Source organism: Terrapene carolina, unplaced genomic scaffold, assembly GCF_002925995.2.
Source record: "Terrapene carolina triunguis isolate 2854851 unplaced genomic scaffold, T_m_triunguis-2.0 Scaffold32922, whole genome shotgun sequence".
NCBI lineage: Eukaryota > Metazoa > Chordata > Testudines > Emydidae > Terrapene > Terrapene triunguis.
The window spans coordinates 1,651,797-1,676,373 of record NW_020697273.1 but is presented as its reverse complement, the minus strand read 5'-3'; the positions used below and the strand labels follow the sequence as shown (position 1 = coordinate 1,676,373).

Here is a 24,577-nt window from a genome sequence, read left to right as displayed (position 1 = left end):
AGCACTAACCTAACGAGTAGAGCCCCGAAAATCTGTGGATATCCGCAGAGCAGATGTCCTCGCTTACAGGCAGCCCCCCAACCTAAAGCAAATACTCACCAGCAACTACACACCACACAACAAAGATACCAACCTAGGAACCGAACCCTGCAACAAACCCCAGTGCCAACTCTGTCCACATATCTATTCAAGGGACACCATCAAAGGACCTAACCACATCAGCCACACCATCCGGGGCTCGTTCACCTGCACATCTACCAATGTGATATATGCCATCATGTGCCAGCAATGCCCCTCTGCCATGTACATTGGCCAAACCGGACAGTCTCTATGCAAAAGAATAAATGGACACAAATCTGACATCAGGAATCATAACATTCAAAAACCAGTAGGAGAACACTTCAGCCTCTCTGGTCACTCAACAGACCTAAAAGTGGCAATTCTTCAACAAAAAACTTAAAAAACAGACTCCAACGTGAAACTGCAGAACTGGAATTAATTTGCAAACTGGACACCATTACATTAGGCCTGAATAAAGACTGGGAGTGGTTGGGTCATTATAAAACCTAAACCTAATTTCCCCCTACTGTTACTCACACCTTCTGGTCAACTGTTCAAAATGGGCCACTCTCATTACCACTACAAAAGTTATTTTTCCTCCCTTGGTATCCTGCCGTCAATTGAGTTGTCTTGTTAGATTGACCTCACATGTAGTAAGGCAACTCCCATCTTTTCATTTATTTATACCTGCTTCTGTATTTTCCACTCCATGCATCTGATGAAGTGGGTTCTAGCCCACAAAAGCTTATGCCCAAATAGATTTGTTAGTCTCTAAGGTGCCACAAGGACTCCTCGTTGTTTTTGCTGATACAGACTAATGCGGCTACCACTCAGAGCAGATGTGGATATCCATGTCCAATTTTTGCAGATCGCTGATCAGATGTATCCGTGCGGGGCTCTACTAATGAGCCAAGCTGCTGCCAGGCGGTGCTGTGGTGTAGGTAGGCATTACAGTTCCATTGACACTTTTTGCAAAAGCAGTTAACTCTGGTCTTCTGGCCCAGTTCCAACTTGGGAAATTACTTTCTGCATCCATAGAAGTCCTTTGCAGTTTAACTGGATAATTCTTCCTAACTGTTTGTCCTTAAGCTAAACCATTGTGGATTGCAATGTGAAATGGCTGCTTTTCAAGTGGAGTGTGAAGTGACTATTCATTTGTAAGAAACAAGATGGGTGAAGTAATAGCTTTTATTGGACCAACTTCTCTTGGTAAAAGACAGAAGCTTTTGAGCTCTATAGAGTTCTCCTTCAGGAAAAGCATTTGTAATTCTTTGGGATCAGAGACACTATACAGAGGAAAAAGCCGGTTTACTGTGATGCAAGAAAGGATATTCTTAGCAAAAGTGCTGACTGCAAACCATTCAAGTGTGAGAACAAGTGTCCCCTGAATAAGGGGGGCGAAACATGAGGATGGTGGAACTCCAGTTCTTCTCTGGTAGGTTCTTATACCATGCCCATCCGGGTGGTACTAACTCCACTTCCAGCATACAGGAGCCCTGCCTGACACTTCACCTTCTGCAACAACTGGCCCTATTCTAACTTTTGATGAAAGTGAAAACAAATCCAGCTAAATTAAAACAAGGTGTGAGAACCACAGGTTCCAAAGGCAGAGCGCGAGTCATAGGGTACCCTTCTGCGGCCTCCTACATCTAGCAGAAAACAGGGGAGATCGAAAACATCCCTTTCTCCCCATAGAGAACAGGGAACTCAGTGTGTTAGGTCAGTGGGTTTCAAACTTTTTGTATTGGTGACCCCATTCACACAGCAAGCCCCTGAGTGTGATCCCCCCTTATAAATTAAAAATGGGGATGTGTAATTTAATTTAACGGGAGCTCGGGGCTGTCAGTCCCACAGAGCTGACAGCTTGTGACCCCCATGTAACCATCTTGTGACCCCCTGAGGGGTCACGACCCCCAGTTTGAGTACCCCTGTGCTAGGTCCTTTTCTTCTTTGTTAAACAAAAGCAATTAAGGATGAGCTATTGGCACATGACCTGCAGCAAGCACCTCACTTCTAGAGCTTCTCTGCCCCATGAAGACAGCAGCATTGAGCCTGCCTCCTGCCTGACCAGATCTGTCTCTTTTCTGAGCAGATGGAGTCTGGGGTGAGTCTCCAGCATGGCACACAGTGAACTGGACCAACAGCTTCAACAATGAAGGGACAGTCTGCTGGTAATTCCACAGGCACGAATGAAACGTTTCCTCTTCCCACTGCACAGTTGCTACAGGTTAATGAAGAACCTCTACATATAGCTTTCTACAGCCAGCGTGTATCAAAGGAGGCCTCCTCTCCAACTTACCCATTCCCTGCATAATACGGAGATATCCGTGCAAAGAATGCAGGGCAAGGATACGCGACACTCATTACTTTGACAAACATGCTAAGCTATGTGTTCCTCCAGTGCTCCCAGCCTAGGCTCTGGCTCTAACCCAGCTTTTTACACTTCAAAGAGATCTTCACAGAGAGCTTATTGTAAAACGTTCTGCAGGAAGCTCCCAGCCTCCGCTCCTGCTCTAGTGAATTAATTCCCACTGGAAACTCCATCTGTAAAATAGGCTCTAGTGGAATCTATACTTGCACCCTTCCTATATGGAGGATACTGCTTTGTCTCAGTCTCTCTCCTAGCGAAGGTGCCCATGCATAAGCCCTGTCACTACAATGGATTTGGATAGGTCCTAACTTCTCCCCTAGTGGTGGGACCCTTGTTGGAATCTCACGTGTAAGGAGTCTGGATGGGTCCCTACCTACCTGCTTGAGGTAACAGATTTTTCATGGAAAAAACACTGACCAGAAAACAAGCTGTAAAAAGCCAGTGGCTGTCACATGATGCAGTGCACTGGTATTAAGCCATCTCCATGCTTCCCTTGTAGGGGCTGCACTTCAGGGACTGTACATTAGCTTGGCTGTCTTAGGCAAGTGCTTGAACATCTGTAGGGATCACAGAGAAACAAGGTGATGCATAAACTACATTCCTTTGTTTCAGGAGGGAAGAAGCAGGCAAGAAGTGGGGGGAAGCCAGAGAGTTCCTTTTAAATTGTAGAGTTTTACTGCCTTCCATCCCATACCCTTCCCACTATTATCCCAGCTACTTGTCCAGTGATACCGTAGAGAAGATATGCTAATTAACAGAGTTGAAGGCATTTGGTTTTCATCAGATTAAAAACGCCTCAAAAAAGCATAAGAGGGGAGGCCACAAGCTGCTCCACAGAACCTCTACGAAGGAGAAAACCCCAAAAAAGCGAATTAGGTTTCTCCAAATAATCACCTTTGGAGAGTACCTCAAACCTGCCCTCCCCTTCCTCCACATAATTCCTGCAAAGAAGCATAACAAATGGGAATCCAAGTAGGAGCTGGGATGGACAACTGGTGCCCAGGCTTTGGGCTCTGTCCTTGTGACACAAAATAGTCAGATGTCAGTTTAGAACACCCCTCTCTCTGTAAACCCAGTTCATCTATTCACCATACCAAGGCCTCCCCAAGATCTCCAGTACCCTTTCTAGCTGTCCCCAAATGCCCCTCTTGCCCTGGATAAAATGGCATTATCCCACGAATCAGGGAATGCATCTCCCGTTGCCAGATGAGATACCATCCTCCCTACATTTCACAGGAAAGCCAAATCTGAATGACTTTTGCTAACCTAGTCTGAATTAGAACTTGGTTTATGATTTACAGGTTAAAAAGTTTCTCTGTCTGCATACTGTCTCAAGATCAGAAATACTCCGTAAATCTCAAAGCACTGAAGGAAAAGGAGTATTATCGCTCCCATGTTACAGAGAAAGGCAGGGATCTGCCCTAGCTAACGGAGCAAGTCAGTGGCTGACCCTAGAATGGATCCCCGTCTCTCGGCTCCCAGCCCCATGCTTTTCCGCTAGACCACACTGCCTCAACTAGAATTGAAATATTTCATATCCTATTCATCTCCTGAACCAGCATGTCCACCTCATTCCACTTAGAGCTGAAACAAATATTTATGATACTAGTGGCACTTTCTGGGTAATTTGTCTGGCAGTATGAAAATATACTGACAAAGGACATGAGAGCACAAGCAGTGGTGAGAGACAGACGCTATATTCCTTCGGGCTCCCAGGATTTCACCACAAGTCCTGGTTTGACAACTTAGAGGGGGGGAAAGGAGAGTGGGGGAAGGTTGTCAGATCTCTCCATGTTTATCAGCGAGAGAAACTCCAACACAAAACACCCCACCAAAGAATCCTCCCCCTTATAAGAGGGAACTGGGCTTAAGACATCCTGAAATACTGGGACCTTGGAAAGAGGTTGTGTTAAAATTTCAAGCAGTCTCTCACTCCACCCTCACCAGAAAGCACCGGACACATGGCAGGGGAGGACTCACAGGCTCGTCATGCTGCTGACTAACGAGGTCTCAGGATCCCATTTTCCAGCTCCGCCACTTGCTGCTGAGGAAGTGGCTCTTGGGCAACCCAAGTGGCCAATAACATGATTTAAAAGGAAAACGGCAAAGAGGCAGAGTAAGGAGGATTGTGCGCGGTAAGCTTCGTGCGCTCTCTCACCCAGGCAGCATCTGGAGAGGATTTTCTCCAGCAGACAGGGAAGAACTCGATTACATCCAGTTAACTGTGCTCTAAACTGATTATGCATGTGCCAGGCTAATGGATTACATTAGCAAGAGGAAAAATAACATCCAATCAATCTCAATTTACTGCAGACCACACCAAGGGCTGAGAGAAGAGAAACTGGTCCATGAACTGCCCCCACTCCACCCATCAGCTATCAAAGCTCCATGGCACTAAAACCACACTAAAGAATGGAAACTCTGAGCTGAGGACCTCAGTGAACAACTCTGTCTATCTACAGCCAAGTTCTTCCATGAAAATGAACACCGAATCCATCAACGCGCTGGGCTAAGGTTCTCTGGGAATCTCTCCTTTCATTGGATAGCACAATGGTAACTAAGTAAGAAGAGCAACATGACTTATACGATTTACAGTGAAAGTGGTTGGGGTACCAACGCAATGAATTCCATACAAGCATTTCAGGGAATGTGTGGCTACGCTAGCAGACAATTATACCTATGCTAGACCAGTAGGTGCCCGGGTTCAGTATTTTGATACCAAGGTAGTTCCTGCTCTCTCTTGCTTGAATGTTTCACTGCAACTCTCACCTCAAAGACAAACGAGATTTTAAAATCGTGACTAAGTGCTCAGGGCTGAATCTACCAAGTGTCCCTGAGAATGAATTCCTTCACCTGTCTGGGAAAGGCCTTTCACAAGCCTCCAATATATTGTTTTAGAAAAACGTTCCCCGCACCATCTCTTCATTTATCATTTTCCTGTTTCGGCAGGAAACAGGGAGGGAAGGAGAAAGCCAGTGCCCACAATCTGCTTTCTCACCAGGGAGCACAACAGAGCCAGAGGGTTTGAACCAAGAAATTTTGCAGCCTGTCACCATTGTCTTGTCCTCACACAACAACAACAAAAATCAAATCTAAAGACTATTACAAGTTGAAATCATGATGCTTGGTACATGAGTTTTAATTCTGAAGACAGACCACTTTATCTAGATGTCCTCTCCTAGCCTCTGAGAGATCTCTCCTGCTCCCATTTTCACCCCAAATTCCCTCTCATACATGTCCCAGCTTCTTTGACTTTACTAAAATAGGATACTTGAAAGCAGAGAAATAGGAGTGAACTTAGTCATCTTCAGAGCCGAGCTGTGCCATGCCACTGATAACAGTGATGTTCAGAGGAGCCCCGGTCACATCCGCTAGGCCTGCAGCACCAGGAGCTTCCTCAGGCATGCCCTGTTAATACTAGCTGAGTCTCCAAGTTGTTCTAGCCTAGGCTAAACTATTCACCCCTCCTATTGCTTTCCCCTCTCCCCGTGAAATTCCTGGAGTAATCCATTTCCTGGAACAACTGCCTATGTTAAAAACCGCACATTTCCTCCTTAGTCTGGGGGGACTGACACAGGGAGAGATGCAAAGTTTTGAACTCACCTGAGACAGCAAAAAGGCATGGCAGGTTTAGGAAACGAAAGAAATAGGGTACAAAATGAGACCGCCTAGTCTAATCCAAAATTGTAGACCCCTTTAGGGTTACAGGGAGAGGAGAGGAAAGGAGAAAAGACAGACAGAGAATATAAAATTGAGCAAAATGAGAAGACAGCGAGGGACAGAGCATGTGTAAGTGAGCAGAAGGTATGCGAAGTGAGGCTGCTTAGATTTATGGCGATTTGTACCTGATTGTTCATACTAAAGCCATTATGGGATGATTAGAGAAAAAGGTGAAGCTTTAAGTCCAGTGAAAATCAATAAAAACGTCTGGAGCAATTCTGCTGCGCGAGTGAAAGGACTATTTACTGTATCCGGAGCTCCTCTTGGGTTACAGCCTACAGGGTTTGGGTGGGGGGAGGGGGAAAATGAGGCAGGAGAGGAAAAGATGGTTACAGAAGGGACAGAAAATTGGAGGCAAGAGGAAAAAAGACAAAAACCAAGATAGCAGTCATGGAGCAACGTGTAACGTGGAAGGTGAGTGGTAATGAAAGGCTGTGACATATCATCCTAGTGAAGCTGTCAGTTTGACCAGGCCTTCAGTCAACTACATGTATAGAATTTGTTCTCGCTCCTTTCCAGCGGGCTCAAGCAGTGGTTCAAGAACACATCCTTAGCACTCCCATATACACTGCGCAAAAGAAACAGGGCACTGGCAGCTTCTTTGACACTCCCCACACGCATTCTCCATTCTAGCATGAGCACACTGCCTGGAGTTCCTGCTTGGATGGGAGTAGCTTTTTGAAAGTTGTTTGCAAGGATGAGCAACCTGACATAAGGCAAACCCTAGCTAGCAGAATCCCTTCCGAGATTAGCAGTGAGAAAGCATTTGTTGGGATGCGATTTTCAGACAGGACTGATAATTTTGGATGTGCAATGTCACACACCTTAAAGGGATCTAATTTGCAGAGGACAGGTGCTCAGCCCCTCAAGTTGGGCACCCAAGAGTCACTATCACTTTTGAAAAGCTTGGCCTAAGGCTTTCGGAGCCCAAAAGAGTTGCTAGCAAAGTGCAAGCCGACGAGGTGTGTGATCCCAGTGAGCCTGGGGCCAAGCCCCGCGGAGGTACTAGACTGAATGGGTTTAAAATCCCACTCTCACCGTAGCTCAGATTTGACAGTCGGGTTCCCCACAAGGAAGATAAAGAGCAATCAAGCCTCACCTTGTACAGCTTCAGGCTGGCCTCATGCCTGGAGTTAACTGTGTGCAGACGCAGCTTCTCCAGACTGTTGGTGTAGTAGTCACAGGCATTACACTTCAGATGCACGGGGTTCCCGATGGCCACACATTTCAGCCTCCACTCATTGGCCTTGCCACCCTCCTTGATGTGCGCTACTAGTTGGTACTTCTGCACGTGCTTATCAGTTTTGCAGTGGAGCTGGAAGTTTGCCTTGAGCTGTGTGTTGTAGCGGCACAACTTGCACTGGTATGAGTCCCCCATCACTGCCTTCCACTCATCCTCCGGTAGGCTGCGCTCCACATTCATGTGCAGCCCCAGCATGTCCAGGTTGTCTGTAGTGAACTTGTTGCACACAGCACACTGGAAGAGCTTCAGCGATGGGTCATTTGTTTGTGTGAAGCTCTCACCCAGGTTCATTAGCTCCTCGGACACCAGCTGCCCGCCCCCCAGCCGCATGTCCAGGGGGATCTCTCCACCCACTGCACAAAGGAGAGAGAAAAATATAAGTCAGAAAAGCTGGATCCTGTACCTCCCACGACAGGAGCAGAGCAGAACATTCACTCCCCCAGCATGCCCCATAATATGCCCACCAGGTCGTGGGTCAGAAGCAAAACACAACAGGACTTCTCACCCCTTGCCCAGGCCTCTGCACTGCTGGTATCCTGGGCCAGGCACAAAAGTGCCAGCTGCCTGGGTCTACAGCCATTGGGCCCGGAGTACAACAGTCCCTTGTTGCCCAGCCCAGTACCTGCTGGCCCTTGGGCCAGGAGCACAGCAGGTCCTTGCCAGCCAGAGAGAAAATAAATGCGAGTCCCAACAGATTTTAGGAGGGGAAAGTCTCCACTGTGCTGCTCTGTGAAAAACTGTCTGAAACTCTCCCACTTGCGGGCTCTATCACCTATGTGGTCACCTCTCAGGAATCGGACAGTTCTCTTCAGGCAGGCAAGGACACAGGGAAGAGACAAGAAAGGTCACCCATGGGACATCTAAACCCAGCCCCTGCTGAAGAAGAGGCTCTCTGGCCATGATGCACAGCAGCACAAGCAGTGTGATTAGGAAGTTATGCTGCAGCAGCACCAAAAGTAATTCATTTCTGCAACTAGCAAGAGCCGACAGCTGCAGCTCCCTAAAAGTACCATGCCCTCAGCAGGAAGCCTCAGCACTTGTCTGAAACAAACATTCAGAATGGTAGATACGCTCACGGAAAGTCCTGGCCGGGGGGAGATCTTATGGCCAAGGAAAGGATGACGGCTAATAACTGGGGAAGGACAAGTATGCGTATGTGTGTCAGAGAAAAAGTCAGCAGGACGCATGCTCTCTCTCTCTCGCTCTGTCATATCCCCGCTCTTCAAATTATCACTGACCCAGCTAAACCAAGAGCTGACCTCCATTCACTTATAGTAAATGGATACAGCGAGCTCTTCTTTAGATCGTCAGAAAGGCGTGAGGATGTGCAAGGAAGGAAGACTCCTCTCCATTACCTGGGATCTCATGCCGAAGCAAATAGCCCAACCACCAGCCTCCATGGGGGAGCTCTGCTCATCTTTCCTCCCCCCACACTTCAGTTTGCTTTTTCCCCCTCTTCAACAATTAAGCCTGACTACGTGCCAGCTCAGTTTAAGGGGTTATTTTTAAGTCTGATTAGCCTTCAAGTCTAAAGCTAATCAAAAAAGGGAGATTTTACTTGTTTTCCTTTCTATGCTATCAGTCATTTGCTGAGGAACAGCCAGCATCGGGATCGGTCTCAATTTGCTGAGCAGGCGTGCAACCTGTGCAGAATCCAGAAATCTGCACAAACCTTTTCTAAGACAAGTGCTCCTGGATGGTGGAGGTTAGTTTTCAATGCACTGCGTGTGCTGCCTCTCTTCCCTGCGGAGATCCATGGCCATAATGATAGTTACGTCTCTAGTCAGGGAAGAGCCATGAAGCCTTTAGTTCCGTCTGCTTGCAAGGCACAGGCAACTGGAGCAGGCGTCCCATGCCCATGAGCACACACAGCGCTCACAGAGAGGAGACAAGGCTAATGAGGGAAAAGTCCAGCTTGCTGGCACATGCACTCCTTTCGACGTGCCAGGGCACACATGGATTAGAGGCCTTTCCTCTATCTAGGTACGTTTTTCATCCCCACCACTGTACTGTCTGATCATCTACTCCCTCTCCTGCCAGGGCAGTATTGTGCACCCAAGGGCACTTGCTAGTGCACAAGCCACTCATTTTTAGTGTCCCAAACAACTAGGCTTCCTCCACTTCCCCTGGGAAACTTTTCCACAGCCTACCTCCGCCATCCCCAGTCAGGCCAGTTTTCCTGACATGCAACCTAGCCTCTCTCTTCTGAGCTAGTCCATCCCAACCACATTCCACAATGAGGAATTCTGAATGGAAATGGAGTCCCCAGAATAGCTAATGTTCTACTCAAACCTAGAAGCCACAGGCAGGTCTGGGATTCAATGGAAAAAAAGGGGCAAAGCACCTCCTACCTGCCAAAACAATGACTATGAATATGTTTATAAGCAGCAAATAAAAAAGAAGGGACAGATGACTAAGGAAGTGAGGAGGAAGGGGCTTAAAAGGCATCCATGCAGAACAAAGCCACTCTAATAGACCCAAAGCAAAAGATTTATCCTAACAGCTAGAATTGTCCAGTGCTTATTGGCAAGGGCAGGGACTCTGCCCCGCAACTCCTAGCTCAAGATTTGTAGCCATGATTCCTAATGCCATAAAGTGCACAAGTCACAAATCACTTCCCGAACGAGCTTAGACTCATTCAAGATGCTCGTATTCAGCTGGAGTCACTCAAGAGTACGACACCAGCTAGGTTACTCCCACTTCCTCTCAGAAACACTTCCCTAGAGCTTAAGGTAGGCAGGGCTGGGGACTTTGACGGGGGTATGTCTCAGGAAACCCTCAACATGTTGACTCCCCATAATGTTAATAAATGTCAACAAGCTACATTATAAATGTTTCTATATAGTTTCTACTGGCAACCCGGAACGATTAAAAAAAGTCACAGCGAAGACAAAACCATTGCCACCTTCCGCAAAGACACAAGCTGGGACAACAGATACGTGGAAGAAAATTGTAATTACTTTTGTTTGTAGTGCCTTCCATTCCTCAGTTTTCCTTTTCTTTTCCTTTTTGATGTTCTGTGTTCTCTCTCCTCTCTCAAACAAACAGATGTTTTGAAAATTTAAGATCATCAAGCCCCTCTGTGCGGCAATAAGCTACATTGCTACAGGGGTATAGGGAAAAGATGCTGGCGTCTTGGGAACCCAAAACTTAGTGCCTTAGGAGTAACGGTCTTAGACCAAGCTAGCCTGTCCAATCTCAATGGATGAAGAAGATTACAAATGACGGAGTTCAGTAAAAAGGAGGTCAGGTCAGAGGAATGTAGGTGCTCTCCTTGTATATGTAACTTCTGAAAGCAGTGTCAAATAATTGTGGTTCTAGTGAACTTGGGTGCAGAGAAAGGGTCATTTCAGCTGGTAAATGCTACAGACCCTTGCCAGAGCTGATCTGGTAGAGTTCTATTATGCTTCACTGTTTCATATTGGATTGGCAATAGGAAGCTCAAATACACATGGATGGATGCATACTGTGTGCATTATAGCAAGGGTTCCTGTAGGTGAAGATACAGTTGTGTCCTTTAACTGACTATAGCAGCGTATCAGACTTTCAAGAAGAGATTTAGCCCATCATTCCAAATTCTAACTTTATTCTTAGATAGTAAATTCCTTGGGGCAAGGACTGTGCCTTTACTGACAACTGTGATGCCAACATGCATGCATATATGTATAATAAAGTCTTGTTTTCAGGTAATAAAGTACCGTTAATATGCCTGTTCAGAGAACATGCTGTGTGGATGACAAACCCTCTTCAAAATAAACAGATCACCTCCCTTCCCTACACCAGCCACCTTTGTCCAACCCTTCCTATCCTAACAACTCTCGGTGCTCAAGCTTTGAGTTCAGATCTCAAACCAGCATCCATTGCAACCGTCTCTACTCGCCCCCTTCACCAAGCAAATATCACTCTACAAGCATCTATCACGACTGTCAATCACATATATCTGACCTACCAATTGTCAATATATTTCACTTCTCCAGATCCAGATCCCCATAACCAACATCTACCCTTTCTAATACAATGCAACATCCAAGCATCAGACCTGCCCCTTTCTCATTAACCCCCCCTTCAATAGTATGCTTCACCCTCTCCAAACTAAGGAGGGAGTATAAGGTGCCTTTGCTGCGGGTACTGGAGAACCCTTAACAATCCAATCAGCGATGTTCACCCATTGCATCCTCTCTCAGTGGCTTCACTGTTTCCCTATTCAATTCATCCACAGAGTTACCTGAAGTTCACAAGAAATACATAGGAACACAAGAGGGTCCCAAGATTTTCTGAAGATAAGAAAAAGTTAGGGTGAGAATGGAGAAGGGTCTCTATCCCTTTCGTGGTTCACCAAACTATGTATGTATTGCATGGAAGGCTATAGATATTTCAAAATAGGATTGGAGAAAACAGATTGGGATGGACAGCACCTCATCCACCCACAGGGCCTAATGGCAAAAAGAAAATCCCTCTCCCCCCACACAGACATGACAGCAGCAAAAACAGGAAAACACTTCAACCTCACCTAGAGATGGAGCCATAGTTGCCATAGGATTGGTGGGATCGAGTTGGTATCCACCCATCATGAACTGGGCATCGGATGAAGTGCTGTCCATCTTCAGGTTGGGTAGATTCATGTTTTGTGCCAGGTAGTACTGGTACAGCTCAGCCTCAGCTGGGGAGGGCAGGCTGCCAAGGCCCAAATGCCGGTTGTGTTGGATTTGGGTCATATTCTGCTGAAGCAGCATCATATTGTGCATATGCTTCTCACTGGTCATGTGAATGCGAAGGTTCCTAGCTACATTGGTTTCGTAGTCACACACCTCACACCGCCAGGTGGGTTTGGTTTTTGGTTTGGTGGGTGAGGGGGCCCCACAGGTGCTACCAATGTTTGCTGCCGCAGCTGCTGCCGCTGCTGCAGCAGCTGCCGCTGCCCCAGCAGTGTGACTGAAGACTTGCTCTCCCCCTCCATTCTGCAGGTTTTGCATGTTGTTGAGATGCTTGTCGGACTGCATATGAATACTGAGGTTGCCTTTGGTAGTAGTGGAGTAGTTACAGACCTCACAGCGAAAAGGCTTGTAACCACAAGTGTAGCTCTCGCCCCGTGCCAACCGGGGGTGTGGCTGCCCACTCTTGCAGTACACACATGAACCACCTGGCTCGGGGTGCTTCTCCTTCATGTGTGCCTCAAGTGTCTGCTGGTATTTGTAGTGCCAATTGCACTTGGGACACTTGAGTGTCTTACACGAGTTGCGAGAATGCATCATGGTCATGTGGCCGCCTAGTGATCGTGAGGAGCCCAGGATGGTGTCACACTTTGGGCACTCCACGCCACTTCCCGAGGGGCACTCCCCACCCCCAAGCTCACAGAGGGGACCAGCATGCTGGTGATGGGAGATGTAGCTCCCATCTTCACCCTCTGCACTCTCATTTGGTTCTGGTGCTGTGGCATTGTCTTTATTGGCACTTTCATCGATGAAGTCCAACCTCCTGCTGCCCTCTGCCATGCTGGCTCCACCGCCCTCATTGTTAAAGCTTAAACGACTCCTCCTGTTTGCACCATCAAAGACAAAGGAAGAAGCAGAATTAGAACTAGAAGAAGCTGTGCTCCTTGACAGGGTCTGGAGCACGTTAGGCATTAAGGGAGAGTTAGAAATGCTTTGGTTTGAGAGAGCAGGGTCCTTTTTGCTGCTGCTACCTGCCACAGCCCCAGACTCTTCATGGGGCCTATCTTCCAATTCATCCTCCAACTCGCTTGGAAACAGTCCTTTGCAACCCTCATCATCGTCGTCTTCCTCCTCCTCCTCCTCCTCTTCCTCCTCCTCCTCCTCCTCCACATCCTCCTCTTCTTCGTCCTCCACCTCCTCAGCTGGCTCTGCCTTTTCCGAGAGGCTATCCTGGTCACCCATTTCTTGCTTCTCACTATCTGCTGCCCCAGGGTCTTTTCCCTCTGAGGATTTGGTAGGACTGGAAGCCAGCGGGCCCAGGGGGACTGAGGTAATTGGGGTTTTCAGAGCCGAGCTGGTCAGCCCACCAAGGTTCAAGAGGGCACCAGGCGCCAAGATGCCTGATGGTGGCTGCTCTGCTCCACTGGCAGTGCCAGTCTGGAGAGCCTCTTCCCCTTCCATTCGAATGCCACTGAATTTACCGTAAAAGCTGTGTCCAGGGCCTATGAGGTTAGCTGCGGAAACTAAAGGGTGTTGAAAGTTTTTGTTTTTTGGTTCCAGAAAACTTACAAGGGGTTCCTTGTCTTTGCCTATCCCTTGGATGATAGCGGAGATGTTCTTATTGCTAAGAATTTTCCGCTCCTCCTCACTCAGAGTCATTCGATGGTCATGCACTGCATGGGTCACAAATGAGCGGACATACCCAAAGGAGAGCTTGCACAAGAAACACATCAGTATGGGCTTCCTCTTCCCATAGAGCACAAAGCCATCAAATTTGGACAGGTCCACATTGTTGGGAACATCTTTGGATACACAGGAGCTTTTGGCAGAACCGTCGCTGTTCAGGTAATCCTTGTTGCTTTTGTGTCGCACATCAAAAACGCGGAAGCTGTGCAAGACGGGGCTGATGCCCGTCAGGGCTGAGGTATTCGGGAAGGACTGGTCTGAGCCCTCAAACCATTTCCCGAAGGATGAGGCTATGTGGAAAGTATTAATGATCTGTGGGTACACGGGTGCAGCAGAGGAGGGTTCTCCTTGTTTGCCCCCAGCGTTGGGTAGAGAGTTCATAACGAACGAAGGGAGAGCCCCACTGCCACTGCCACAGGCTCCCCCACTTTGGATCAACTGGTTGACGCTTTCAACAATATACGCGGAGCCATCTGGCTGGTAGACTATTTCTCCAGCAAGGTTCTCCACGTCACTCTCCTCGTCTCCCTCCTCACTGGTATCGCTCCCACTTTCCTCCCTCAGTGGAAGAGGTGGGCGGGCACTGGGGCAATGGTGCTCCATATAGGTCTGTAAACTGGCGAAGGAGGCCAAGCATTCGTTGCAGCTGACCTCTTTGCTAGTGGACTCAGTGTTGGGGCCAGCTGAGTTGGTGCTGTCTGGAATGCGCTCATTAAAGGGGACCCTCAGGCTGTCTAGGGCCCCGTGGTTTTCGGTTGTGGACTGCTCCATGCTACTGGGTTTGTCAGGGAGGTGGGTGCTGTTGAGTTCAGTCCATTGCTGGTGCTGAGGGATCCCACACCCATTGTCCTTCCCAGAGATGACAGGCGAGTCACAGCCTTCCATGGTAAGGCCTGCATGGAGCTTTCATTGCACCCACTACGGCTTGGACCTAAAAGCAAAGAGAGAGGGGGGAGACAGAAAGAAAGAGAAAGGCGAATAAGTTAGAGAAGGCACACACCGCGTTTCCACACAGCAGTCACTATAATGCACACAGTCCATTTCATCCTAGAGCATCCAAAGCCCTGGAGGGGAGATAGCGCCCCACTAATAAGCTTCTGAAATGCAAGACCTAACCCAAGGTAATGAGGATAATGCAAAGGAACTGAAGCCAGGGAGAACAATCATGTTGGAGGCTGAAAGAGCACTAAAACCAGTTCCTCACTGGAGGAAGAAACCGTGGCCTTGCCCCTCTTTTGCTACTCAGTGATGGAGGTAGAAAAAGTAAGAGTTGGACTGAGGCACTGGCCGTGGCCGGGGTGCAGTGACCCCGCCAAAGACTAGTAACTGCACTGTATCCCTAAGAAGCTTAGGATCTTTTTAAAAATGATGCAGTTTAAGCCGATTTTAAACTAGAAAAGCCTTTGAGTGGAAACAGAATTAAGAAGCTACAATGAAATAATGTAAGTAACAGCTGCAACATTAAACCTCTATGGAGAATGTGCTACAGAGGCCCTCCCACTCTCCTTACTACCACGGGAATGAATACACTTTCCTAGCACACACATACAGAGCAAGTGACTCCTGAACCTGGATCCTGCCATTTCAAGACACATTCTTCTGTTAAAAGTCCTGGTAATAGAGAGAACATTGCTGTACCCTTCACACATCCATCTTTGCCATGGACCACCAAGACCTGGACCAACTCCCAAGGTCCTCAAACTCACAGGACACTGTAATCAGAGAGATTTAACTACTTGGATATCTAAGCAGTTAAATTCAGCCAAGCACATAGCAGAGTGGGGGGCAGGGATAGCTCAGTGGTTTGAGCATTGGCCTGCTAAACCCAGAGTTGTGAGTTCAATCCTCGAGGGGGCCACTTAGGGATCTGGGGCAAAAATCAGTACTTGGTCCTGCTAGTGAAGGCAGGGGGCTGGACTCTATGACCTTTCAAGGTCCTTTCCAGTTCTATGAGATGGGTTTATCTCCATATATTAAATAAAGAGTGGATATGAAATTATTTAAGAATGTAGAAATTGCCAAACCAGATCAAATCCAGGGCCCATTTTAGTCAGGAGCCAGTATCAGAGGCTTCAGAGGTGGCAAGAAACTCCATAGTGCACAACCTGCTCATGGGTGAAGTTTCTTTCCAACCCATATCTATTAATGGTTGGCTATGCCCTGAAGCATGAGAGTTTACACCTCTCCCATTTTTTTCTACTAATATAACTAGACATCCTCATCAGCTGTAAGTGTCTAATCCTTTTTGAATCCTATTAAGGCCTTGATCTCAGTGATATTCTGTGACAATGAGTTCTACAGGTTAATCGTGCATTATTTAAAACCATTATTTCCCTTTATTGCTTTAAACATATTACCTTCCAATTCCATTGGACATCCCCTTGTTCTTGCATTATAAGAAAAAGAAGAACGGAAAGACTAAATGACCTCTAGGCCATGCAAACAGTAAATGATGGGACAAAGAGCAATAGACGGAACTGAAAGATGGTACAGAACATCTTTTTCCCAAACAAATGGATTGATTTTTAAAAAAACCCACCACACATACACTTATTTGATGAATGACAGGGCAGATGCAATACCTTTGGATTTCTGTTTTATACTTCTTTACAAAATGTATTCCTCTCAGCTTGAACTGAACTGTAACATGAACTGAAAATCGGTTAAAAAGAGCCAGCAGAAGTGAAAGTGGTGGCTGGTCCCAACTTTTCCCTCAAGTTCATTTCAACTGTCCTTTCCGAAACTGACAGAAGTCTAACCTCAACATGGCAAACCCAGCTATGGGCAACTCCGGTGTAAGTCTGCACTTGCCTTTTTTGCAGCCCTGTTACTTTACAAACGCCAATAGAATTAGCTGTCCACCACCAACTCTGGGTCTCTTTCAATACAACTAATCCGTAATGTTTTAATTATATGCTTTGAAAATGTAAAAATGCTTTAACTGCTAACTATCAAGATCAGAGTTTGTAAATTTACCTGACCCAAGGATTGAACCTAGTAGCTATGGTTAAAGACACCTGCGCTGCTATATTCTTCCAAAGCTGTATGCCCGGAAATTTAAAGGAATACTGTAAACAACAAACAAACCACCCCTTTCAGTAATTGGGCCCTGTTGAGCATGTACTAGGTTTAATTGTAACACCATCAAATATATAACAAATGAAGTTTCCATTTAATAAATTTTTAAATGTTACTTATGGGGGTTGGTGACATCGGAGGAAAAATATCAGCTACATGTGCAATTTGACAAACTTCACTGAGTTGAATGTTTTCCAAGAAGCGTCTGACCAGCTACAGAGCTAGCTGAATGCCACAAAAAGTGGTTCTTGAATAAATTACTTGACTATAACAAAGTTACTTGAGTAACGTATCACTTGGCAAATTTGTTATACCTGCTCTTTCTTCCTGGCTTCACTCTTCACCCATATTTATTTTTCTTTCCTATAATGGATCATGGTGGATATTTTCCTGATTTGCCATCTATGCTATTTCTTCTTTCCCTTCTCTCTCTCTCCCCATGTTATTGTATTTCCCTCTCCCTATATAGTTCTCTTCTTCCTTCAATACATTACCACTTCCTCCTCTCTCATTACATGTACACACATGCATGCACTCTACTTTCTTCTGAGTTATCCCCTCAATCTCTCCAGTCTACCCCATTCACACCAATCCCACAGGTAAAATTTACAGTTTCTGTGACGCTATGTCCAGGACTAAATTTGCAAGTAGTAAACTGGCAAGAGCGCTGATACGCCTCTCCAAATGAGAAGCCAATTCTCTCACATCCCAACCTGCTGGGACTCTTCTCACGGTGCTGTTCCCGGATCCTGTTTGGGAGTTCCATCTTTTTCTCTGCCTCTGGCTAGCAGTTTGATCACTTACGCTCCCCAACGCTCTCTGGCTGGTGGAAAAAAGCAAGACTCTAAACCATCCTAAAGTCTCCCACCTGCTACAAAGGTACCTGGAAAGCCATTATCAATATGCTCTTGGGAATCAACTTCTTGGGAAAAGTAAGTCTGTAAAAGATTCATTCTGTTTGTAACCCTCAACACACATACAAACAAGTGTTCATTCCCATTAACACAGTATTACTTTGTTAAACAAAAGTCAAAGTAATAGGGACAGAACTAAAATAAGAAAATGCAATTGACTTCTCAAGAAATATTTAAAGCCAAGAAATAGGGCCACTCAAAATTCTAGACTATTTCTGGGAATGCATCTGATTGGCTGGAAAATGCCTGATTGACAGTTCGGGCCAAAAAGGTTAGCAGGGCCAATGGGGTGGGAGGGTTAACAGCCTGATTGTAAAATCAATGTCGTAAATGCTTGGTAAGTTACAGAAACATGCGGGAAGAGGAGGCCGCGATTGATAAAGGACTGCGGCTTTGATGCTGCACTGGGGACTTGTTTATTGACAGGCAAACCAATCTCCTCTCCAAGCCAGGCCAGGCCAGAGAAACCTGCAAGCATTTACCAATTAATTGGTGGGCTTTTCTGCCTCTGTGTTGCTCTAACAACCCTCCCCCACTCAGCCAGTTAACTGGCTCAGGAGATGCTGCTTTAAGCATCTCCTTGCTTTTGTCTTTGATTTTCTGAATCTCAGAAGGCTGCTAGTGAGAAACTCCTGAGCCAGAATGCCCTGAATGTACTATTTCCATTGGCCCCTGGACAGGTTTCTGTCCTCTCTGCTCTGTGACTGGCAGCTTTCTTGCCCATTCCTTTCAGCCCCAAGAACAGACCTACTTTCCTGGGATGGGGCCAAAAAAGAAGAGGTACAGACAGCTGATCATTCCCATTCATATACAAAGGGCAGATTTCAGCTCTTTCCATGATTTGCATGTTTAAAGCAAACTAGATTCTAAGGGGGAGATCGTCACACTAGTTCAGTAGTAGTGCCTTGGGTCTTCTTCCAAACCCAGACCTAACATCTCCCATCCCGACTGACCAGGAACAGGGGCAACAAGATGATGGAGGATTGCCTGAGCCCTCCTGCACAAGCATCTTTTGTACAATTCCTCATCCTCTTACAATTCTCTCTCTCTCCTCTTCTTTGCTGTTTATCAGCCAGTCAATAAGGAAAGGTCGGTCTTACTTAAGGAGGTAGAAGTCAGCTCGTCAAGTCAATCAGCACTCTGTCTGTAAACATGGGTTCCCATAAAATCAATGATCTTCAGTTAGAGAAAGAGAACAGTGTGAGAACCCAGAGACCACCTGTGCTTCCACACATTGCATAGTGAGCTGAAGGAAACACCTCTTGTTCAATCCCTCCTCTAGCCTCTTCTCCCACCTTTGTTACACAAACCCCACAACTATCCTTCAGGTGTTTGTCACTCTCAGCTCTGTCAGCCATAACCCTTTAGTCTAATCCAGTAGTTCCCAAACTTTAACCACCTGTGAACTCCTTTCACTAAAGTGTCAAATCTCACAAACCCCCTCTTAAAAATAAATATTTCCAGGGATTTTCTCTTTACCTGAGTATAAATTATAAAAGCAGTGATCTTGGAAATATAAAATTTGTTTTTATGACATGCTTATTACACATTATTTATAATTTATCATTACAGTATTATTACATTATGAAAACGGCAACACTCTTCCAAGATCTCACTTTCGTAGCTTGTATCACTTTGAATAAGCCTGTTGTAAGACAAGGCTCCTATGTTTCATCAAGGAGTATCAGATGTGAAACAGCAGGAAGGTATTTAAGAAGCCAACTCAAAGAGTTCCTCCTACACAAGCATTCAGGTCTTGAGCAGTCCAGGCAAACAATGCACGTTACAACAAAGCTTAAACTTGTTCTTCATAATAATTTTAAAAACAATACTAGCTGCCTATTTAATTTTAAAAAACAGCAAAAAATATCCACCTCCCTTTCCATTTCTTATACGGAGTCTTGAAGTTTAAGTCTCCTCAGTGTGATAGAGATACTTGCTTTGATCTGCTTAGCTCTTGGAAGTCCAGAGGCTCCGGGATGCTGGCCCCATTCTGCCTGGGGACCCTAGGGACAGCTCTGTCCGCCACTAGGGATCCCACCCCCCCCCAAGAACCCCCTGTAACATTTCGCAAACCCCAGTTTGGGATCCACTGGTCTAATCCTTCCCCAGTCCCTACATTTTCCCTTTTAAATCTCTGCATCTCAAGGCCTCCCAGAACACTGCCTGGGCATATTTGATGATTAGATGATGAGAAATTATGGGCCAGTATCTTCAGCCACAGGAACAGCCATGTCTTCTTACCAGGATTAAACCACATTCAGGTGTGTGAAGCAATAAATTACACTAAAAATATTCCTAATACTTTCACCAAGGGCCTCCACTAATCACAAGAGTTCCTTTTGCAGCCACTTGCCTGTCCAGAACATGAGTGAAGTCAATCCCAGCTTCTCCCTGGGTGATCTTCTACAGCATTCACTTCTCCTCCCGCCAAAGGATCCCTGTTCCAATATTTCCAGTGCGAGCAGCGGGTCTGAAGCCAGCTTCCTTCACTGTGCTTCAGCAAACAGCTGACCTCTGGGAGCAGGCTCTGGTCTACAGCCGCCTACTTCCTTACCCCCATAAAGAGCGGAGGCTGTTGCAGTCATGAAAGGCAGCGAGTGGAGAGCGGGAGAGGAGAGGGTTCCTGCTGTTGCCCAAGCTTCCCGAGAATTAAATATGAACAGCCGTGCTGTGTAATTTTAAATTGTTAATTAGCACAGGGTTAATTAGGCGGCCCTTTCACAAGAGGCTGTTTGGCAGTAAACCAAGACTGGAAGCGATGAGAAAGGAGGAAAACAAAAGGAGAGACAGTGAGAAACTGTTCCCTCTGCTAACGACCCACACATGGCACCCCAAAAAGGGGGAGCAACATCGGGAGAGAGACAGGCAGACGCTTGCCACTGCTGGCCATGACCTTGGCAGACACCTTGAGGTGCAGCCCTGCCCAGCTGCAGACTACCCAGGACAGTGTTCTGGAGAGGAAAGAGCTCGACTAACAGAAGCCCTGCTCCTTCACAGCTTGCCCCAGCCACCGGCCAGCTAGCAGCCGTGACCCACGTGACATTCATTGGGTTAGGTCTGAGCCCTGGTTTCAGTGAGGACAGGACTCCTGGCAAACATTTCTGTAGGCAGTAGCAGCTCGAGTGTTCCCCATTGTGGGAAGTTACGGAAGAAAGGCTCAAACTTTGTAAATATGCACCTAGCCCTTCTGGCAATGGACACTGTACGAATCAATAGTGTAAGTGCATACTGCACCACCTCCTCCATTAGTGTCCTGCCTTCAAACACCCAGTGGGCAGCTGGGCCTACAGTGCTGTGACCCCAACGTAGGGGGACTCTGGAACTGCACAGAAGCTTATCCCCGTCTCCTCTTTCCAAGGTGGCTTGCTGAAGTGCATAGTAAGGAGGATGGAGCAAGACAAGTGGTCTAGTGTATAGCTTAGTGGAGTAGCTCCTGCTGACACTGGATTTCGTTTTTATGACATCTATTCGGCTGACTGATTCAGATTCCAAGGCCAGAAGGGACCGTTGTGATCATCTCGTCTGACCTCCTGTGTATCACAGGCCAGAGACCTGCCCCGCACTAATTCCTGGAACAGATCTTTTACAAAAACATCCAATCTTGATTTTAAAATGGTCAGTGATGGAGAATCCACCATGCCCCTTGGTGAATTGTTCCAATGGCTCTCACCATTAAAAACTGACACTTTCTTTCCAGTCTGAATTTTTCTAGCTTCAACTTCAGTTACTAGAAGCTGGGGTTGGTAGGGAAGGGCAAGATCTCAGACAAGGCCCCCTGGTTATCAGGACTACTTAGGGATGACGTAGGCTACTCAGCACCTCCCAGACCCATCCTCCTTCCCCTGTAGCTGGCTCTTTTCCAGCCTCTTTTGCAGAGGCCAAAAGGGAACACCCTCTATTTTCTCGTGTGTGTAAATATGCCAATCCCAAAGCACAAGAGGGGCCTCCTGAGGATGACCCAGAAGCAGCTCCTCCACAGAGCAGTCTAACATTTATTTAGCCCCTAGGACTGGCTGTATTCATAGCTTGATTCTCCTGCTAATTGGAAATCTAGTGGGGAGAGAGACAGACAGAGACAGAGAGAAACCAATTATCATGGCCCCAGCAAATCTCGGGAGTGCAGGTGTGCAGACTCTGGAGCACTGACTCTTTCCGCACTCCCATGACAGATAGGGCAACTTCCAGCAATACCTCTGGGCGACCATGTTGTATTAAGTGTGTTAATGGTTTTTGTATCATTGTGGGCTATGGACTATATGCATTCCAGAGGGGGAAGGTTACCACAGCTCCTCCAGGAAGTGAAAACAGGAGGGGATGATCAAGGCAAATCACTCAGGTTATAACACCTCCAGAGAGGTACTACCTCCTATGGAGCCTCCGGTATTCTGGTTCAAACTGGATTCTCCAGAGACCAAGACAAAGAAAAGCCATTTGGATAAACAGCTCAAGCTTAACTGTCTCGGGGCCTTTGTTCTCATTCTGGATCTAACATGGATGAACTTGTAACCATGGGGAAAAGCAAGTTGTGGGTTTTGACTGACTACTATCTATCAGAGCCCTAGGCTGGAACCAGGGGGTGACCTCAAGTAAGCTTTTTAGCATGCGTATAGGTTATTTTATTGTTTTAATATGTTTGCTCTGTATTGCTTTTACCTTTAGAATAAATGTGCTTGCTTCGAAAGAGCTGCGTGATAACACTGGTCATAGCCCTCAGAGAGAAAGCAAAGTGCAGGCAGCAGTCTGGCTTGCTGGGATAGCAGTGCAGGCAGACAGCTGCGCAGCCTTAAAATCCCTTGTCAGGAGGGAGTGAGAGGTGGTCCTCTGCCCACAAGTAACAGCTGGGAGCTGGAAGCCTGCAAGTGGGTGCCCTCAAGGGAGGGGAAATACAGGTTCACGTTCACACACCGCTCGGCACCACATGTGCTTTGTTACAGGGATACCAAAACCCTGTACTGCCCATTAACACCACTGGCCTCATGTATCGGACAGTCACAGATTTCCATGTAGGTTAACTGGATAAAGCTGGATGCTGTTGCATACCAGGTAAAGTAGGTGATGGGAAATATAGGTTTGGAAAATTATCAGCTTTTCAGAGTACCCAGAATACACAGCACAACCATCTATAATAGAGAGTGTGAAATCTGTTAATTATAGGGAGAGCTGGAAACAAACCCTATATTTAGGTTGCTTAATACTTACATTATAAAAAATTCTTGCACCTTTTTTTTGAGGCACTCTAAACACCTCTACTGTTTGCAGCACACCTTTGAAGTTTGCATGTGGAAAGTCCTTAGGCCAGAGAAGTGCCTTTTCTTTGTCCCCGTTCACGTTTTGCTGAGGTGAATGGTTAAAAATCCCCAATTCCCCTTTGTCACTAGCAAACCCCTGGAAAGATGTGGCACCCTGCCAAAATAACAACCAAATAAATATTCTTAGATTGGGCCCCTGCTGCTGCTTGCTGCAGACACCACACTGTAAACAGAGAGATGCCAGATGAGCTGCAGCAGGGAAGGAAGGGGAAGAGAGCCAGGCCAGACTCCTCCCAACTATCCCCTGAATCCAACACCCAGCCCCAGGAACCCATGCCCTACTGGGACAACACCTTTCCCCTGCTGCCAATTCTGTAACCATTCTGTCTTGTAGCTCAAGTGGCAGAGGCCAGTAACACAGTATTGAAAGTTCACAATCCCTATGCTACTGAGGATGCATTATGCATGCCCATATTTTTTAACCTTTTCCTTTTTAAAAGCATAGGAAATTATATACAGAAATGGCTATGTTCAAAACAGTTAGCTTGGAAAGCCAAGAACTTGAAAATTAAGAAACTCCAGAATGTAGGTTGCCCGTGCAGGCTTAACTCAGCCCCTTTGAGCACACATCTGTAGTTATATGAATGCATTCCTACCTTATTCAATGCACAGGACGGATGCACAAGGGGGTGGTTGCATGGACATGTCACTTTAGAACATTTATACAGCAGAACTTATTAAACAAATACATGGAAAACGACTTTCTAGAATAGAGAGCTCTTGGCTAATTCCCAAAGCATCAGCTCAAAGGAATGGTGCAGCACAGAGCCAAAGTTTAAGCTAGACAGCAGCATTCAGGGATGTCCTCCATGGTTCTTTGCTCTTTCAACTCCCAGCTTCACCAGACGGGTTTTTTCTTATACCCTAAACATGAGAGACAGAGGACAGCTCTTCCCTCCTCACTGAGGTGCCAGAGAGGCTGGCAGATATTCTTATTAAGAGGAATCTGAGGAGTTTGCAACATGGAATAATAGAATAAAAATGGTGTTTATGAGTAAAAATCTAGGTATAGCAATGAAGTATGCGTGTAGCTTGCAGAGTGGTTCTTGATGAGGGTTTCCAGCAACATTTCAGAGGGTCAGTTCTCTGGGATTCTTATTATGTACTTCCTAATGAGAAAACAAAAACAGCATTTTTTAAATCACTGCAGCCCAACATTTCAACAAGGAGCAACTAATTTCACAGGGCAAATTATTTCCCCCACACTCTTCTTGAGAGAAGGCAACAGGTAAGTACCATAGGAAGTAACTGATCAAACAGTTAAAGGACCACAATGCCAATGCTGCGTCCTATGTGTTTGTTAGCATGAGGTATTCCTGCCCAATTCTGGACAGCACCTATACACACTACTAGCCTTTATTTACCCCTTTTCTGAGGTTTACATTAATTAACAAAGCAAACAGCAACAACAAAAACAAATCTCAGCCTATGCATTCTTCTTACATTTGGCTGCTCCTAGAGTTTCCCTGCAGAGACCTCTGTCCAGACTGTGGTTCCAGCTGGCCAGAGACAGTCCCAGCTCTGTTATGGACAGGGGGAGT

At 46.4% G+C, this 24,577-nt stretch overlaps 1 protein-coding gene across 1 annotated transcript in view; it reads right to left on the bottom strand.

Annotated features, from left to right (window-relative positions):
* LOC113409383 (zinc finger homeobox protein 3) overlaps positions 1 to 14,886 on the bottom strand; it is a 175,676-nt gene extending 160,790 nt beyond the window's left edge. The window contains exons 1-2 of the mRNA XM_026663222.2: positions 11,905 to 14,886; positions 7,251 to 7,747 (exon numbers count right to left, since the gene is read on the bottom strand). Of these exons, the coding sequence (XP_026519007.1) occupies positions 7,251 to 7,747; positions 11,905 to 14,617 (3,210 nt within the window). The 5' untranslated portion in view covers positions 14,618 to 14,886. The remainder of the gene's footprint in view (positions 1 to 7,250; positions 7,748 to 11,904) is intronic.
* Between the last annotated feature and the right edge of the window lie 9,691 nt (positions 14,887 to 24,577).